The sequence below is a fragment of the Juglans regia genome, chromosome 10 (assembly GCF_001411555.2).
Source record: "Juglans regia cultivar Chandler chromosome 10, Walnut 2.0, whole genome shotgun sequence".
NCBI lineage: Eukaryota > Viridiplantae > Streptophyta > Magnoliopsida > Fagales > Juglandaceae > Juglans > Juglans regia.
Genome location: NC_049910.1, coordinates 6,970,440 through 6,989,398, shown reverse-complemented (window position 1 = coordinate 6,989,398; position 18,959 = coordinate 6,970,440). Strand labels below are relative to the sequence as shown.

The following is an 18,959-nucleotide window of genomic DNA, read 5'->3' as shown; positions in this document are numbered from 1 at the left end:
AGCAGATACTCCCATGCATCAAGGATGGAAGCTTCCTTTTCCTGCATGTGCTATTATAATAGAGAGAGAGAGAGAGAGAGAGAGAATGCTTATGCACAGGGAAGTTTCCGAGAAATTCCCATATTTCAACTGGAAGTACTTTTCTCAACATTGAAACCCTTATACCTTTTTAATTCTGAGGTTTCTCATCTTTCTATTTCTACCTTTCTAATTTGTGCAGACAAAATAAACAATTGTTGACTTATTCTTTTCCTATGAAACAAAACTACTTTCAAAAGCCCACTAATACAATCCTCCGATCTCAAAGGAGGGAAGGAATAAAGAATATTAGAAGAAATCTCTTCTCTTTTCTTCTTCTTTTTTAGTCCAATAAAGGGTGTTTTAATAAACCAAACAGCAAAGAAAAGAATGGCAATTAAACAGAGTTAAGGGAGCAACCGCCAAGCAATACCTATCCATCCTTTGATCAGAAGTAATGCTAATATCCTAAAACTAGATGACCCATTTATCCACACCCAAGTAGTATATAGCTTTCCACCCACAAATCACCTCAAAATATAAAACTGGGTTCATGCACAAAACTCCAAGAACGTACGATTCATTGATCCTGATCCATCTTATCTGTAATTTTTTCTATTTCTATCAAACACAGATTCGGTCATTACAACTCGCTCTTTCTCATAATTTGCTAACTGAGGGAAAGAGTATACACAGAGAGAACGGGAGAGATGAAGCAAGAGAAGGTGGGGGTGATGTTGCTGCTGCAAGTGCTGGTGTTTGCGCTGAGTTTATGCGAGATATCATCGTCATCAGGTTCTTACTTTGATCAGCAGCAGCAGTATCATAGGAGGAAGTCTATGCTACCAACGGAAGCGTCGTCGTCACTGATGCTCAATCGAGCTGGTTCCTCCATTGTGCTCCCCGTTGACGGGAACGTGTATCCTATTGGGTGCGTACATACTTCCTATATAATTCTTCCCCGCTTTCAGAATTTTCCATTTAATGTGTCAAGACTCTAAACCCATATCCAGCAATCTGTTGAATTTAACGCTTCTGTTGTATTGTGCAGGTTCTATAACGTTACTCTCAACATAGGACAGCCATCAAAGCCATACTTCCTTGATCCTGATACCGGCAGTGACCTCACATGGCTCCAGTGCGAGCCCTGTGTTCAGTGCACTGAGGTAAATGCTCAAGACAAGTCCTCTATGCTCTTTTCTTGTAAAAATGACTTCTTCATAGCTTTTTCATCCAGCACGCACAAGTTTTATAACTGTCATGACTCACGGGCATTAAGTGGACAGGGGGTTTAATTTGTGGTCGCTAATGCTTATTAAAATTATGGAAATATAAAAAGAAAAGAGGAAATTTTCATATCATCGAATAACTTGCATGTAACACCAGAACTGTGTGCAAATTTGAGCAATTTTTCTTTATTACTACTGATATGATTCAATATACATTGTTAACATGGATGGCTTCCGCCAACTGGCCCCGAATATGAGATCTAAACAAATGTTTCTGAAAGTAATTACATATATATATATATATATATTATACTGTATGTTAAATATTTTTATTTTAACATCATCACCGCCTTCTCTATTTCTTGTCTTTGAAAGTTTCATATTATCCCGGATGCAATAGTGTTTTAAATGCCCGTGTATCTTAGTGCAAGTAAATAGTTCTTAACAACAGCAAATTCATTTTATTTTTCTGCATTTTTTGTAGGCTCCCCATCCACCTTACAGGCACACTAACAATCTGGTAGCCTGTAAGGACCCTCTTTGTAAATCCTTGCACCCAACCGGTGACTACAAATGCGAAACCCCAGAACAATGTGACTATGAGATTGATTATGCAGATGGCGTTTCATCCATGGGGTTCCTTGTCAAGGATTTGTTTTCCCTCAACTTAACAAATGGAGGACTCCTTAGACCTCATCTAGCCCTTGGGTTGTTACTCTGCTTGCTTTGTTGATCTCAATTGTTTTCACTCTCTTAATTTTTCAATTTTCTTGAAGTAATATTGGAGAATCATGCCTTTAAATGGAATTTTTCTTGCAAGCCTTTCACATCAACTTTTTTTTTTCTAACTGTTCTTGTACTAAGTTGCAAATTATGATGTGAAAGGTGCTCAAGGACAAATGTCACTTCCAAATATTAACTAAAATAATTTGAATAGCATGTTTAATCTTTATAACTGTATTTCCAAATGTGACTTTTATCTGAGTTCTGAGTTCTTTTAGTCCATGATGGCTCTTTTCAACTCAAGGCAGCTATCTTGTTAAAAACAGAGAAATGTAGCAATCAGCAGTAAACTGCAAGCAAATTTTCTGTTCATGTTTTCCCGGTTCATGTAATAGTGGTTGTTTAGAATTCAGGGATGGTGTAACTGGAATAAATGTAGAAATTTAGGCTAAAATTCATTTGGGTATGCTATTTCTGGCTATGTTTCAACTTGATAACCGATCATGACATTATGCTAAATTATTCTGTCCCCTCTAACTATGCTAACTATCCCCACCATGTCTTCAAGTGCACCCATACATGATAAATCAGAAGCCTGATGTGATCCTGACATGTAGTTTTTAAAGGTATATTTGGATGGTGGATTATAATTATAACCAAGTGTTACTAGATGCTAAATGAGAAGCATTCTTATCCTACTATTCAGGTGTACGATATGTAATTCATGTAAGCACAAATCATGAGTTTTTTAGTTGCTTCTGTACACTGTGATCATAATGTTCTGAATCTATTGTCTACAGATGTGGATATGATCAGAGTCCCAGTCTATTTTCTCATCCCTCTGATGGAATGCTTGGCCTTGGCAAGGGAAAGTCCAGCATTATATCACAACTTAGCAGTCAAGGTTTGGTGAGAAATGTCGTCGGACATTGTTTAAGTGGCCGAGGCGGAGGCTATTTCTTCTTTGGGAATGACCTTTATGATGCTTCACGTGTGGTTTGGACATCAATGTCACGCAATCATCCGTAATTAGCCCTTCTGGATCACCTCTGTTCAATTTACAAACTCCTCATTATATTTCATATTTTCTTCTTCTTATCACACTCTTTTGTGATATATGTCAGCGAACATTACTCACCGGGGTTTGCAGAACTGATATTTGGAGGGAAGCCTACTGAAATTAGAAATTTACTTGTAATTTTTGATAGTGGGAGCTCCTACACCTACCTAACTTCCAAGGCTTATGAAGCAGTAACTTCTTTGGTGAGTGAAATCTGTATCTTCTCCAATCTTTTAGAGCTAAAATAGCACCCAACGTTCATACTAATGATGTGGATTAGGCTCTAGTTTATCTCTTACATCTAATCTTTTCAAGAATTTCTGAATTACTTGCACAATTCCTGAATGCTAATAGAGAATAGATGCTTCATCTCCTCTTATATCATATGGTTGTGTTGTACTCACACTGGTGCTATATTTCTATTTTACCATTCACCAAATGATCGTTCCAAGATTTTGCTACCATAGTTGTTGTTCTTACTAAAAAAGTTAGTTTTACATTAAACATCAGTAAAAATCATATATATTTTTTTATTTTTTTGCTTATATGATGTTGTAGGTGAAGAGAGAATTACCTAGAAAGCACTTAAGAGAAGCATTGGATGACAAGACTCTCCCATACTGTTGGAGTGGTCGAAGACGATTCAAAAGCATAGAAGATGTGGTTAAATACTTCAAGCCCTTAGCATTGAGCTTTGCCAATGGTGGGAAAGCTAAACATTTTGCAATCCCCCCAGAAGCTTATCTGATTATCTCAGTAAGTCCCACCTTTCTTTTCTCCTTTGTTCTTTTCGATCTATGTCTCAGTTGCAAGCAAGTCACTGTGTATCAAAACACTCAAACAACATGTTTATTGCAGTCTATGGGTAACGTGTGCTTGGGAATTCTAAATGGAACAGAAGTAGGGCAGAGTCTGAACATCATTGGAGGTAATTGCTGGTCATTAAGTCATGGAGCATTACCAAAACAGAAATGATACTTGTAATCGTGAGTGTGCAAGCGTCGCACAATCATTTTGAAAAAAAGTTAATAAATATGGAACCTCTATAAAAAAAATTATTTTTTTAATAGTGGATCTCACTTTTTTCAAAACGATTGCACGACGTTTATACACTTCACGACTGTATGTAACATTACCCTACCACAATCATAAAATCATACATCCCCATACTTAAAACGTTTTTTATTGTTTTTTTTTTAACAGACATATCAATGCTGGGGAAGATGGTGGTCTATGACAATGAGAAGCAGTTGATTGGATGGGTGTCTGACAAGTGTGATCGGATTCCAAAACCTAAAACTGTTAGGATTTGGTGAAAATAATGAGTCAATTTCTCATTATTATCACACATGTAAATATGGCTAAGAAAATAATTATGTGTACTAGTTTATGTATATGGTAAAAAGGGTAGAAGGTTTTATCTTTTAACATTAATAATTTACAGATATAGTTGTTGATTAATTCAATAAAATTTACCATCCATGCGGTGCTACTTTAAACTAGGGAAAACTTTTTAAGGAGTGGGAAAGAGTGTTCCAAGAATTTCCCCCATATTTCAACTGGAACAGCTCTCATGCATACATATTTACTTTTTATTTTGAAGTTCTTGTTATTAGGGGTGAAAAAAAAAATGGTGCACTGGTCCAATCCGGTTCTAAATCGTTTCAGTTCGGTATAGGTTTTATTTTTTTCAAGACCGGTCAAAATTAGTCCAATTCCGATTTTTATTTTTCTAACATCGGATTAGTTCATATAAATATATATATTTTTTAAAATTTTTTTATATTATATAAAATATTTTTTATATAATTTTGAATATTATATATAATTTTATATATTATATATAATTTTTATATCTAATATATATAATTATATATAAAATAATATTGTATTATATGCTAAATTACTAATTAAAATAACATTAAATTTTCAAATCCTATATAAATAATTATATATTATCACTATAGTCTATAATATAATTATAATATATATTATAATATACTACAATATATTATCACTATATTATTATATACTATAATATATATATATATAACATATCATATATACTATATACTATATACTATATATATAATATACTGGAAAAATCGGACCGAAACAGGTAAAACCAGAAGTACTTGTTTAGGGGTCTAACCAATGTAGTATTAGTTCTTCAAATCTTAAAATCGATGTATACCGATTTGATTTTAAAATATATCCAAAACCGGACCGGTTACACCTTTACTTGTCGTTCTGGTTCTTGACTTCTTTAATTTTAATTTTTTTTTTCTTTTTTTTTTTTTTTTTTTTTTTTTTACTTTTAACAAATACAATCAATCTTTTGTTCCAAAAGGATGGAAGGAATGAGAGATTCTTGACCTCTTGACCAATATAATCATCATCGCATACGGAATTAACAATTTTGTTAGCACAATTCCACTGGAGATATTCAATATCTCAACATGTTACCAAGAGTCTTCTCTCTCTTTTTTGTCAGAGAAAATAGAGGAGAAGTGAGTGTGGATAAGGTTTTGGACATATTTATAAGCAATGAGCAATCCTCTCTTGTAGAACTGGTTTTATGAGATGAGTTAGGCCCATGAATTTTTTCATGGTATCAGAGCCTGCCACAGGACGAATGGGGGCCCACACTACTTACCATGTGACAAGGACAAAAAAAAAATACTGGCCTGCACGTGAGGGAGGGTGTTGAGGAATAATCTCACATTGACTGTGGATAAGGTCTTGGGCATGTTTATAAGCAATAAGTAATACTCTCTTGTTAAACCGATTTTATGAGATGAGTTAAGTCTATTAATTTCTTCATGGTATCAGAGCCTGCCACAGAACGAATGGGGGCCCACACTACTTACCCTGTGACAAGGACCAGAAAAAATAATGGCTTGCACGTGAGGGAGGGTGTTGAAGAATAATCTCACATTGGCTGTGGATAAGGTCCTGGACATGTTTATAAGCAATGAGCAATCCTATCTTGTAGAATCGGTTTTATAAAATGAGTTAGGCCCATAAATTTCTTCAGTGAGCAGTACTACACCTAAGGAAGATTCAAACAGAATTGGTGGTAGAGAGTGTTGAGTTGGCAGCATAGAGGGAGGAAGATTGTCTGTGCAGTACTGGTGGCAGAGGGAGGAGAGAGGCTAAGGTACATTGGGCACGACGGTGGATGCTGAAGATGAAAAGCCTAGAAGAACAATGGGAAAAGCTCAGGTTAATGGAAGAAGAAAAGCGGAATGTAGAACCGAACGATAGTATTCCTGAGGAGATCAAGAATAAGGGAGATAGAAGCTTGGTTGGCAAAGTGTGGATGGAAAGAAAGATTAGTCAAGGTGTTATAGAATCTACGATTGCAAAGGTTTGGAAGTTAAGCAGGGTGGCTAAGTTTCTAGAAGTGGGGAAGAATGTTTTTGTCATCATCTTTGCAACCCATACAGACAAACATAAAGTATGGGGAGGGAAACCTTGGCTATTCAACAACCAATTGATGGTGCTGCAGATATTTGATGGATTCATTCCTCCACTGAAGATGATTTTTGAACGAGAGGATTTATGGGTGCAGAAGCATAATCTCCCCTTAGCTTACATGACGAAGAAAAGAGGTGAGCAGTTGGGAAGTGCAATGGGTAAGGTGGTGGATGTTGACGTGCAAGATGATGGGAGTGGATGGGGATGTTGTCTCCGGGTCTTTATCGAAATGGATCTCACCAAACCACTAGCGAGAGGGAGAACAATTACAGCCAAGGTAACAAAATGTGGGTCTCTTTCAGGTATGAGAAATTCCCTCATAGATGTTTATCTTGTGGTAGGATAATCCATAGTCCTCACGGATGTCCTAAGAAGGATAAACAGAAAGAAGGAAAAAAATGAGTTAGAGGATAATTTGGGGCCTAGCTAAGGGTGAGTTCAGTGGGAAGGAGAAGGATTTATTAGGTTTTTAGTAGAGATAACAGAAGGGAATGATCATGGAGAAATGATGAAGGAGAAGAGGTTGTGTCGACCCAAAAAGGAGGAAAATAGATGTTGAGCATGAGTCAAGGAGAGGGTCCAAGAATAGGTGGGATTGAAAACCAAGTGTATGCTATGGATGAGGAAGTGTCTGAAGCAAAGTTTTAAATTTTGTACCGTACCGGCCGGTATGGCCGAAATATTTCGTTTCGGCTGTCCGGCCGGTACAGGTACTATATGTGTTCCGTACCGGCCAAAATACCGGCCGTACCGGACGGTACCGGCCGTTTCGGCCTAAATTTAGGCCTGTACCGGCCGATATTTCGGCCTGTGTTTTTTTTTTTTTTTTCAAATTACAAATTTATTTTTTAACTCCTAATTCAGACTAGACTATTTATAATTTATATATATATATGTATTTATATATAATTTATTTATATATAGACTATTATTTTGAAATATAATTTTTATATATATTTATATATATAATTTATTTATATATCGACTATCCCGAAACGTTATCCCGAAACGCTATTTCGAAACGGTACCGGTACCGGTACCGAAATATTTCGTTCCAGTGCCTTGACCGGTACGTCGTCCGGTACGGTATTCAAAACATTGGTCTGAAGAGGAGAGATTGAATGAAGCTGAAGGGGGCAAAGAGGATGAGAAAAAAAGGGAGTGAAGATGTAGAACATTCCAGTGAGTCAGTTCAAAAAGTGCTCAATGTGGAGGAAAAGGAAGAGGTTATAAGGGACCTAGTGAAAAGTGGGAGGGCATGGAAGAGGAGGGCTCGTGCAAAAGATAAGGTGTCTGAACTTTTACATGTTGATTCCCCTGCAAAAAGACCTTGTGATGGTAACGAAGAGAAAAGCTTAGGAGAGAAGGTGAAAAAGAAGCTTAAGCTATGTAGGGTGGGGGTTGAAGTGACAACATCCGAGAGTATGGCGAAGGCTGTTAAACAGCCCGCCAATCACCATGAAAATCTTATGCTGGAACTGCCGAGGGCTTGGGAACCCTCGGACAGTTCAAGACCTCTTCTCTTTAGTAGAGGATAAGTTACCCAGTATAGTGCTTGTGATGGAAACTAAGCTGAAGACCTGTAGATTGGAGAATATTCAAAGGAGATTAAGAATGGATGGTTGTTTTGGGGTTGAATCAATAGGAAGTGGAGGAGGCCTAGTTTTGTTTTGGAAAGAGGGGCTAATGGTGGAGATATTAAACTTTGCACAAATGCACATTAGTACATGGATCTGTGATGGACAAGGGAAACAAAAATGGTTATTAACAGGCTTCTATGGTCACCCCGAGACAAACAAGAAACAAGAGGCATGGGATCTTTTATCATCAATTAAACCTAGTGATAACCAAGCCTGGTGTGTTATTGGAGACTTCAACGAGATAATCACTAATGATGAAAAGAATGGAGGCATACCTAGAGGGGACAGTTTGATGAGTAACTTCATAAATTCATTAGAGAGTGGGGGGATATCTGATCTAGGATGGAAAGTAAGTTCACTTGGAGTAACAGATATGGGGATGAAACCTTTACGAAGGAAAGGCTTGACAGAGTAGTAACTAATAAAAAATGGATGGAAGCTTTAAGAAGACCACAGGCTTGTGCTCCTTTAAGAAGAAACTGTATTGCTCAGGACTTTGATGAACAAAAAAGATCCCTAACCAGTAGAGAAGACATTGAAGAAGCCTTTAATGGGTATTTTGATAAGCTTTTTCTCTCTACTAGTCCCATAGTAGAAGAGATAACAGATTGCTTGAGGGTGGTGGAGCCTAGAGTCACTGTGGAGATGAATGAAAGCATCTCTAGAAGTTTTACCAGAACTGAAGTGGAAGAAGCTATAAAACAAATGGGCCCTTTAAAGTCCCCAAGACCACATAGTCTAAGGACCTGTTTCTATAAAAAACATTGGCAGATAGTGGGAGAAAAGGTATGTGCAGTTGTTTTGTCTTTTTTAAATGGTGGCAGTTTTGATAATTTGCTAAATTCTACCCACATAGCCCTTATTCCTAAAGTGAAGTATCCTATTGTTGTTAGTGAATATAGACCTATTAGTCTTTACAATGTTTTGTATAAGATAGTCTCAAAAGTGCTTGCTAACAGACTTAAGAAGCTTTTGTCAGTTATTATATCCCCTACCCAAAGTGCCTTCATTCCAGGAAGATTGATTACATACAATATTATGGTGGCATATGAGGCCTTTCATTCCATGAAATCAAGACAAAAAGGAAAACAATGGACCATGGCTGTCAAGTTGGACATGTCCAAGGCTTATGACATAATTGAATGGAGTTTCCTCGAGGCTATGATGAAGAAGCTTGGTTTATGTGAGAAATGGATAAAATTGATCATGTGTTGTGTTACTTCTGTCTCATACTCAATTCTCATCAATGGCAGACCGAGAAGAAGGTTTTTACCTACAAGAGGCTTAAGGCAAGAGGATCCATTATCCCTTACCTGTTCATTATATGTGCAGAGGGATTGAGTTCTTTGCTTAATAATTCTGATGCTAGAGGGTTAACTAAATGGGTGACAATGGCAAGAGTAGGTACCAAAATTAATCATTTGTTGTTTTCTGATGATTGTGTTCTTTTTGGAAAAGCCAAGATTGAGGAATGGAACAAGCTACTAGGGATATTGAAGAAGTATGAGAGGGCCTCGGGTCAGTTTTTGAACAAAGAAAAAACTTCCATTTTCTTTAGTTCAAATGCAAAGTCAAAAGTTAAGGAACAAATATTGAGGGCTATGGGATCAAATGGCATGTGGTTGCTATGAAAAATACCTAGGTCTACCTTCTGTGGTAGGTAAATCAAGATTAAACACTTTTAAAGGTATTAAGGATAGAGTATGGCAGAAAATCAGTTGTTGGACGAACAAGTTCCTATCCTCAGCTGGCAAAGAGATATTGATTAAAGTTGTTTTGCAAGCAGTTCCTACCTACACGATGAGTGTGTTTAAACTACCAAGAAATCTGAGCAAAGAATTAAATAGCTTGTTATAAAGATTTTGGTGGGGTAGTCAAGCTGGTGAGAAGAAGGTGCAGTGGCAAAGCTAGAAAAAGTAGGGAAATCAAAAGATTAAATGAGGTTTGGAGTTCAGGGATCTTGAAAGCTTCAACACAGCCCTATCAGCAAAACAGGGATGGAGATTTCTGCAGCATCCTAATTCTTTGGTTGCAGTAATTTTCAGAGAGAAATACTTTAAAACAAAGCATTTGTTGGATGCCAAATTGGGGTATAAGCCATCAATGATTTGGAGAAGTGTTTGGGGATCTTTAGACTTGTTGAAAGAAGGCTTGAGATGGAGGGTTGAAAATGGCAAAAGTATTAATGTGTGGGGTCATAAATGGCTTAATTCTCTATCCTCTTATTGTGTTCAATCTTCTATTAAGATCCGTGATAAAAATGCAAGGGTATGTGAGATGTTGGATCAGAGTGGAAAAGGGTGGAATGAGGAGTTGGTGAATGCAATTTTTGTGAAAGAGGAAGCTGAACAAATATGTAGTATACCTCTTAGTAAGATGGGATCAGATGACAAGATGATATGGGGTCCCTTAAACGAAGGCATATTCTCTGTGAGGAGTGCTTATTTTGTGGAGTTAGAAAGAAAGAGGTCCACAAGGGGAGAATCATGAAGGGAGCAGGTTAATGATTCGAGATGGAAGAACATTTGGAGTTTAAAGGTCCCAGGGGTGGTTAGATTATTTCTGTGAAAAGTTGGAAATGACATTCTTGAGGAAAAATCTGTGGAAAAGAAAAATAGTTGAAAATCCCAATTGCCCGATATGTTGTGAAGAGGAGGAGACTATTATGCATGTCATTTGGTAGTGTTCAGCAGCAAGGGATGTTTGGGCAGATTCTTTAAGACCTGCTCAAAAATGGTCAAGCACTGAAGAGAGCTTTCTTGGTTCATGGGAGAAATTAATAAAAACGTTGAAAGAAGAGGAGTTGAATTTGGTTGCAGTCACAATGAGAATGATTTGGCTCAGAAGAAATTCTTTCATTTTTTGAAGAAAAGTTTAAAAGCCCTAGCAATATAGTCAGATCAGCAAGATCAATCCTTGAATATTTTTAGTTAGTACAAGAGAATGAGAAGGCTCTAGTATCAGGGGCAAAGGGAATATCTGCAGAGGGTAATATTAACAGAAGAAGGTTGCAGACATGGGGGAAACCAATGCAAGGATTTATCAAGGCAAATTAGGATGCTTCTCTTAATGAACAAAACATGGGGATAGGTATTGTCATTCGTGAATAAAAAGGTGAAGTAATGGCAAATGCCTGTTATAAGAAGCAACCAGTCAAAGACCCAGCTTTGGCAGAAAGCTTAGCACTATGGCAGACTCTGGATTTATGTAATGATCTCGAGTTGAATAAGGTGATTTTGGAAGGGGACGCCCAAGCGGTGATGAATGCTATTAACAGGGGAGAAGAGAACTTGTCTCTCTGTGGACATATCATTGAAGACATATTTAGAACGTGCAGTACATCTATAGAGAAGACAATGAAGTGGTTCATTCACTAGCAAAGGCAGTGGTGCAATTTGAGCATGAAGTGATATGGATCGAGGAAGACCCAGATTTTATTTCGTTGCAAGTCATGAAAATCATTGAAGCGCATAGTTTCACTTGCTACCCGGTAATATTATTTGTGCATCAAAGTCAAGAAAATGTGATGAACTCAACAAGCCAGCTTAAAATTTTTACACGTTTTTTTTTTTTTTTTCCTTTACTTTGTATCAAGCACGTTGGGGTGTTTGTTTGAATTCCCCTCCTCCATTGTTTGTATTTTACTGTATATCTGTATAATGAGTAATGCTACTCATAATCTATTTTCTTATTATCTTCTCATCATTCTATAATATGGTATTAGATGATTGGAGACTATTTATTATATTTCACTTACGAACTTATCATTTAATATCACATCATGAGATGATGAGAAAAAAGATGATGAATAGATTTTTTCATATATAATATATTCACAATAATATTTTACAAAAATACATTTCATTTAAAACATAATGTTGGAAAAAGTTGCATAAAGAATTGTATGTCCATCATTTTCTTAAAGATGTAATACTAAGATGTCGTATGACTCTTTTTTGCACCACTGCGACAAACACACAAGTAAATTTATATAGTAACGTAGTTTCATATGATACGTTAGATTTAATTTATAATAAAAATAATTTTACACTATAAGGGAACACATAAAATTAAGTAAATTTAATTTTGTTAAATTTTGGTGTGAGTAAAATATCTCTATTTCTGCATCGAGTTTTATTATGTACAAACAAGTTTGCGTACCGATCTGCATACTAATATTATTGTCTTTATATTCTAAATTTAAATTAGCATTGTTTTCAATAAAATATACTTTATAACCAATTATATTGAATGAATGCACGTATTAATACACATAATCACTTAAAATTATATTTTTCCTTTTGCATCTACCCATACAGAAGATTCCCACCTCTAATAATCTCAAAGGGCTGAACTGGGTTCATGCACAAACGCCAAGAACGCACAATTGATTGTCCGTACCCACTCTCTTCCAGTCATTTTGTCGAACACATAGTTCATTCATTACAACTCCTCTCCATTCATTTGCCAATTGAGGGGCACAGAACAAATCTAAAACACGCACAGAGAGAGATGAAGAAAGAGAACGTCGGAGTGATGCTGCTGCTGCAAGTGCTGGTGTGTGTGTATTGTGTTTATGATGATAGGAGGAAGTCGATGCTTCCAGCGGAAGCGACATCGTCAATGGTGCTCAACCGAGTTGGATCCTCCATTGTTTTCCCCGTTTACGGGAACGTGTATTCTATCGGGTACGTACGTACTTTTACAACTTCTTGCCCACTTATGTAGTGTTTTCCAGGTTATACAAGCCTATTAAGACACAATCTATTGAATGTAGCGCTTAAATATCGTATTTGGCGGGTTCTACAACGTTACCCTCAACATAGGCCAGCCATCAAAGCCATATTTTCTTGATCCTGATACTGGTAGTGACCTCATATGGCTCCAGAATGACGCTCCCTGCGTCCAGTGCATCGAGGTAAATTGTCATGACCGGTTTTCCGTGTTCTTTCTCGTAAAAGTGAATTCTATATAGCTTTTTCATCAAACAAGCATAAGCTTATTTGTTGTGGTACCCCAAATCATCAAGTCCCCATATTGGTAGATGAATTATATGTGAAGGTTGTTTGTCAAGTCCGCACGAGATATTTACAGGGTATGATGGAGCTTTATGAGCGTATACCGTTGTTTAAATTACAAATTTGACTAATCTTTTTAAAATAAAACTCAAATGTGGACCATTAGAGCCCGGCCTAGTAAGGCCATGGGACCATGAGAGTTTCTAGAATACAAAGTCTAATTCTTCAAGCTTTTCATAGATTATTATATTCTTGTCAAATTGTGCAATAATCACTATCTTCTCTGTTTCTTTGCGTTTCTTATTGCTCATATATGTCAGACATGTTAGTAGTTATTAATTAACGACGAAAAATTCATTCTAGTTTTCTTTGTAGGCCCCTAGTACTTGATCTCAATTACTTTTGTTCATTCTTAATTTTAATTTTCTTTAAGTGATCTCAGAGAATCATGCCTTTGAATGGAAGGGCTCTTCTACAATTGTTCTTATACAAAGATGCAAATTATGATAGGAAATGAACTTGAGGACCAAGGACACTTCCAACTGGTAACTGTAACAATTTGATCCATATCTATAAGACTGATGGTTCTTTCAACTCCACGCCAAAATAGGGTTAAAGAAAAGGCCCCCTACAACTCCAAAAAAGCAGGAACCAATCTGCTTATTGTTGACCCAATAATTGTTTGGAGCTCTCATCTATGAAAAACTATATGAGAGACAGGGAAATGTAATTCGACAGCTAATGGCAGGAAAAAAAAATGTTTTTCCCTGGTAGTGTTACCCATCAATGGGTCAGGTTGTTCACAATTGCTGTTAAGGACCAGAGATGGCAAAACTGAAATAAACTGGAAATTAAATATAACTCATTTCAGGAGAAAAGCACAGGAAAATTTGTTTGGATAAACACCATGCATAGTCAAGTACGAGGATCGTGTTTTAACATGGTAACCATGAATTAAATTTTTCTGAGTTGTTTTGTCTAATCTAATTGACCTGACTGTGCCGCCTATATCTTCAAATGGACCCATATAAGATAGATGGCAAACCTTATGTGATCCTGACATCTAGTTCTGAATGGTATAGCCACTTCGGTGGATGTAGATAATAACCAAGTGTTACCAGATCCTGATAAGAAGGGCTCTTCTCTGCTATTCAGGTGCACCATATGTGATGTGCGTGAGAACAAATTAATCATAAGTTTCATGAGTTGCTTCTGTACACTGATATTATTGTGTTCTGAATTTCTTGTCTACAGCTGTGGATATGATCAGATTCCCGGTCATCTCCTCATCCCTTTGATGGAGTACTTGACCTTGGGAATGGAAAGTCCAGCATTATATCTCAGCTTAGTAGGCAGGGTTTGGTGCGAAACGTCCTTGGACATATTTTAAGTGGCTGAGGTGGAGGATATTTCTTTGGTGAACTACCCTAGAATAGTACTCGTAGTTTTTGATAGTGGGAGCTCCTATACCTACCTAAACTCTCAGGCTTATATGAAGCTTTAACTTCTTTGGTGAGTGACAAGACTCTCCCTCTTTGTTGGAGAGGTCGAATGCCATTCCAAAGCCTTCAAGATGTCAGGAAATACTTCAAGCCCTTAGCATTCACGAGCTTCACCAATGGTGGGAAAGCTAAAATTCAGCTTGAACTACCCCCAGAAGCATATTTGATAATCTCGGTAAGTCCTACGATTATTCTCTCCATAGTTCTTTTTCATTCTCTTTCAGAATGCTGACGACTATCACAGAAGCCCGAGGGGAATGTTTGCTTGGGAATTCTAGACGGAACAGAAGTAGGGCAGGGTCTGAACATCATTGGAGGTAATGGTTGATACATCAAGTAATGGAGCATTAACACTTTTTTTTTTCTCTTACAGACATTTCAATGCAAGACAAGATGGTGATCTATGACAACGAGAAGCAGTTGATTGGATGGGACCCGCCTCCCTACAAACTGGATCGGCTTCCAACATCTAAAAGTAAGTGTTAGCATAAAGTTCAACATCCCAACACCACCCCCTTGGCCTGCGTCTGCTGCGTTGGGGATCTTTCTAATTTTTGCTTCTTGTTTTATGTTTTTTGTTTACAGACATCTCAATGCAAGACGAGATGGGTGAGATCTATGATAGTGATGAGTGAAACTTTCTCAAACAATTGTCAATTCACCTTGGGTAGCATCAAAGACATCCTTAAGAGCTATTGTATCAAAGACATCCTTAAGAGCAATATGCAGTGTTCACAAGTACTTGATGTCGATTGTATCTGTTATGTAACCCTGCCTAGCTAGCTAGTGCCTATCTCCTCCCACTTTATTATAATAATTCTTCATTCAAATCAATCACCTTTTCAATTCCTTCAACCCAAAGGTCTGAATCTTCAACCTCCAACCACCAACGATCAATAAGAAAACGCAACAGAAATTTCTTTTTAGAAATTTCAATATATGCTTGGCTATGATTTTCAAAAGATTTGAAAGATTCAACAATTCTCCTACATGGGTCAACACATATTAACACAGAGAAGATCTAACACGTCCGGTTGAGAGATTGATCTCACTGGATCATGCAGCACATCTCTTTCGCACGTGCACAAACACAGACAAAGATTGTCTGGTCCCACCATGGAAGTGTACTACTGTATAGAACAATAAAACGAATCAACATATTTTTTGGGGCCCGCCCACATTTTGGAGGGTCCCAATTCATCTAAATAGATCTCAACCGTTGAGTCAGAATGGCTTCTGCAGGTACATGGACATGTCCAGAAGAGGTGTGAGCTGGTCCATTTGGTACTGAACTTGAGACGCAAATGGGTCCTCTGCAAACCCATCCGTGAAATTGAACTGAAGATTATCAAAATAATTGAAGCCACTATCCATCTCGCTCTGGACCTCTTTCTCCCACGTCACGTCCGGCGACAACACCACCTGCTCCGAGCTGCTCGACTCCGTGTGCAACCTCGGCGCCGAATCCGACGTCGTCTCCGTGTATAATTGGTAGTTACCGATCATCGGTGACGGTGCTATGTTCTGCCCGGCCGGCACCATAATTTTTGGTTTCTGCTCCTCGACTTCCGGGAAACTTGCCATCTTTTGCTCCGTCGTAGTATGGTTTTTCTCCACTGTGCCTCTCTTGTTGTAGATTCGACATAAGACCCAATCATCAAGCTGCAATGGAACCCAAAAACCCAACAAATTAGACCAAAATTTAGGAACAAGAAAAGATCTCTACTTCTTCTATTCTCTCAGTTTTTTTGTCGCAGTTTGATAAGGATAAGAACATGTACCCTGGAGTTGTTTTTCTTTCCGGCAGACCTATCTACATTTGCAAGGCGGTATTCGTGCATGATCCAGTTGGTTTTTATTCCTTTGGGGGCTTTGCCGGCATAGAAAACAAGTGCTTTCTTGATTCCCAAGGGCTTTGGCTTGCCAATGGGCTTGTCGGCTCCGGTCGCTTTCCAGTACCCGTTTCCGGCCGCCCGGTTCGGCCTGGAACCGTTCGGATATTTCCTGTCCCTTGGGGAGAAGAAATACCACTCCTTTTCACCGTACAGAGCCAGTTCTGCTCAAATCAACAAAAACAACGAAATTAAACGAAAATGAAAATTGAGAGAGAAATACATAATCCCATACCTATCTATATGAAGAAACTGAACAATTCTAAGCCAATTGAAGTAAGATTAAGCTTGACCCACGACGCAAAGGTGGAAGTGAAATTTAAGAAATACCTGGGAGCTGCCAAGGATCAAACTTGTAGAGATCAATCTCCCTAATAATAGGAACGGCGAGAGGCAGAGACGCACATTTCCTACAGAGATAATGATTCACCAACTCCTGATCAGTGGGGTGAAATCTGAAACCTGGTGGTAACTGTAGCTCACTCGTCATTCACCTTTCCGATCCCCTCAAGCTTCGCTTTTTCTCCTTCTTCCTTTCTTCTTCTTCTGGAAGTGGACTTAGAATACCAACAAGCTCTCTCCTTCTTCTCGTTCTCTCTCACTCTGTGTTTCCAAAATTGTCGCCCTTTGTTGTTTCGTCTTCCGGATAACCTGAGAGTGCAGAGCACACCAGGATGCCGAGACTTTTATATACCAGCAAGGAACGTTGAATTGATAAATAAACAACGTGGGGGTGGAAAAGGTTGGGGATCGGAGCGTGGTGCGGGTCATATCTGGTGGTCATTAAAAAACGTGCTGACCGCAGCCAGAGGCGGCGCCATGCGACGACAGGCGAATCCAACACTGACGCGCGTGCTGCCTGTCCCACTCTCGAGGCGATTCTGTCACTGCTTCCGTCACCTGCTTTGTCCGCGTCATTCAAAGTCGGCTCACATGCCCCGGAGAAGAAAAGGTTGGTCGTTGACTGTTACGGGTCTCACCTCGGTGACATTGATCGTGACTTCACCCAGTCGTTCTTTGCCACGTCTCTCTAACGGGGCTGTTTCGTACTTTCAGGTGAGGATGTGTTGGCCATATGGGAAATGCTCGATTGTGAGTGGCCGCTGTGGCATTCTTAGCGGAGATGGCGGTGTAGTGGATCCCGAGGAATTCAACGTTGGAGTTGAATTACACGTCAGGTGCCTTGGCGCCCACGTTGGTGCAACAACGTCAGCGGTCGGAATGATTTTTAAGTAAGTAATTAGTCCCATCAACACCTCAATTAGTCTCTGTTAATTTTAAGTAATTAATAGTCTTTATTAGGACAGAAAATATAATATTTTCAGATATTTATCGACCTCAAGTTGGACTTTTGAGCAACGTGAACAACCTTTATAATTACCATCATCATTTTCTCGCTTGTACAACTACTTTTTTTTTTTTTTTTTCTCTCGACAAGGAAGCATTTGTAAATAAATTAATAGATATAAGACATAAATTTGGTGGAATAGAAATCCTCTACAATCTTTCTAAAGTTAGCACACATTATAATATGAAAGTAAAATACAAATAGAGTGATTAGAGTCAAAAAATTGACTAACACCCAATTCCCACAAGGAGAAACTGTTTGGTAACGATTTTTATATAGTCTGATGAACAGACTATTAAACTGCAGTTAGAAGCCACAATACAAAAGAGTGTGCTGTAACGTGTTGGTCTGGATTGGCTGGAAGAAACTATCACATCCACTTTCACTTGATCTTTGATTAGAGAAAGCGGAAATATAGTGTAGCAACCAAAAACTGAGACAAATCGCCAGCGAGGGGCCAACACTAGTTGTGCCGACGCATACAGTACACGCACCACACTTAGGAAGGGTTGAAAGGACTGAACAGGAAGATCCAATGGTGCTGCGCGTGGCGGCAAGAAGCTTTTGCAAGTGTGGTAGCACGTGAAACTCACTCACAGTATAGACCACGCATGAGGTCTATGTGCCGCTCGAATAAGTAGATTTCTTCTGCCGTCTTGAAGATCGGCACCTGAGGAGGCTGATGGTGGGGCGCGTGTCAGACTTTGCTCATTGGAAAGCAACAGATCAACTAGTTTCGGTGCAACCGGTGAAAAACTAACATAAAATTTAAGGAAAGAAAAATCTAAATAGAGACTAAGGTTGGTGAGAGAGGGAGGTGGGCGAAGCCAAAGCTTCAACCCCCCCTCTCCCCAGTGAACGGATCAAACTCCTAGAGACAACGATTTATTTTCGAAAGCGAGAGAGAAAACAAGTTCTGGATTTTGGTACACAAAAGTAACTTCTTCTTTTTTAATTATTATTTTAAGGATATATATTTTAATTTTTTGGAGATTTATTTTTCTTAAACTAATTAAATTATTATATTCATCATTCATACACCATACATT

General features: G+C 38.2%; 3 protein-coding genes and 1 pseudogene across 4 annotated transcripts; 3 read left to right on the top strand and 1 right to left on the bottom strand.

The window, feature by feature from the left end:
- Nucleotides 1-233: 233 nt before the first annotated feature.
- On the top strand, nucleotides 234-4,579 carry LOC108983396 (aspartic proteinase Asp1-like). Of its 2 annotated transcripts, XM_018955006.2 has the most exons (8): nucleotides 234-949; nucleotides 1,070-1,184; nucleotides 1,732-1,955; nucleotides 2,771-2,995; nucleotides 3,095-3,233; nucleotides 3,589-3,786; nucleotides 3,889-3,958; nucleotides 4,234-4,579. In XM_018955006.2, the coding sequence occupies exons 1-8, from the start codon at nucleotides 729-731 to the stop codon at nucleotides 4,344-4,346; spliced, it is 1,305 nt and encodes a 434-aa protein (XP_018810551.2). In that variant the 5' UTR covers nucleotides 234-728; the 3' UTR covers nucleotides 4,347-4,579. The 2 variants fall into 2 exon arrangements, with proteins under 2 accessions (XP_018810551.2, XP_035550582.1); XM_035694689.1 differs by having other exon boundaries at nucleotides 3,589-3,958; nucleotides 4,234-4,533.
- Nucleotides 4,580-6,220: 1,641 nt separating this feature from the next.
- Nucleotides 6,221-6,856, top strand: LOC108983380. The gene has a single exon (XM_018954982.2). It carries the CDS (start codon nucleotides 6,221-6,223, stop codon nucleotides 6,854-6,856), a length of 636 nt encoding a protein of 211 aa, XP_018810527.2.
- A 5,681-nt stretch (nucleotides 6,857-12,537) lies between these two features.
- Nucleotides 12,538-15,582, top strand: LOC109017898 (annotated as a pseudogene).
- An 8-nt stretch (nucleotides 15,583-15,590) lies between these two features.
- LOC108983401 (NAC domain-containing protein 2-like) lies at nucleotides 15,591-17,316 on the bottom strand. The gene is made up of 3 exons (XM_018955011.2): nucleotides 16,893-17,316; nucleotides 16,452-16,726; nucleotides 15,591-16,332 (listed from the first exon to the last, which is right to left on the bottom strand). The coding sequence occupies exons 1-3, from the start codon at nucleotides 17,050-17,052 to the stop codon at nucleotides 15,895-15,897; spliced, it is 873 nt and encodes a 290-aa protein (XP_018810556.1). The 5' UTR covers nucleotides 17,053-17,316; the 3' UTR covers nucleotides 15,591-15,894.
- Between the last annotated feature and the right edge of the window lie 1,643 nt (nucleotides 17,317-18,959).

Coding starts and splice junctions, on each gene's coding strand:
- LOC108983396 (XM_035694689.1), top strand. CDS start 729: ATGAAGCAAGAGAAGGTGGGGGTGATGTTGCTGCTGCAAGTGCTGGTG. Junction 950..1,069: donor GGGAACGTGTATCCTATTGG/GTGCGTACATAC, acceptor TGTATTGTGCAG/GTTCTATAACGTTACTCTCA. Junction 3,234..3,588: donor ATGAAGCAGTAACTTCTTTG/GTGAGTGAAATC, acceptor ATGATGTTGTAG/GTGAAGAGAGAATTACCTAG.
- LOC108983380 (XM_018954982.2), top strand. CDS start 6,221: ATGAAAAGCCTAGAAGAACAATGGGAAAAGCTCAGGTTAATGGAAGAA.
- LOC108983401 (XM_018955011.2), bottom strand. CDS start 17,052: ATGACGAGTGAGCTACAGTTACCACCAGGTTTCAGATTTCACCCCACT. Junction 16,727..16,892: donor TGATCCTTGGCAGCTCCCAG/GTATTTCTTAAA, acceptor TGATTTGAGCAG/AACTGGCTCTGTACGGTGAA. Junction 16,333..16,451: donor GAAAGAAAAACAACTCCAGG/GTACATGTTCTT, acceptor GTTCCATTGCAG/CTTGATGATTGGGTCTTATG.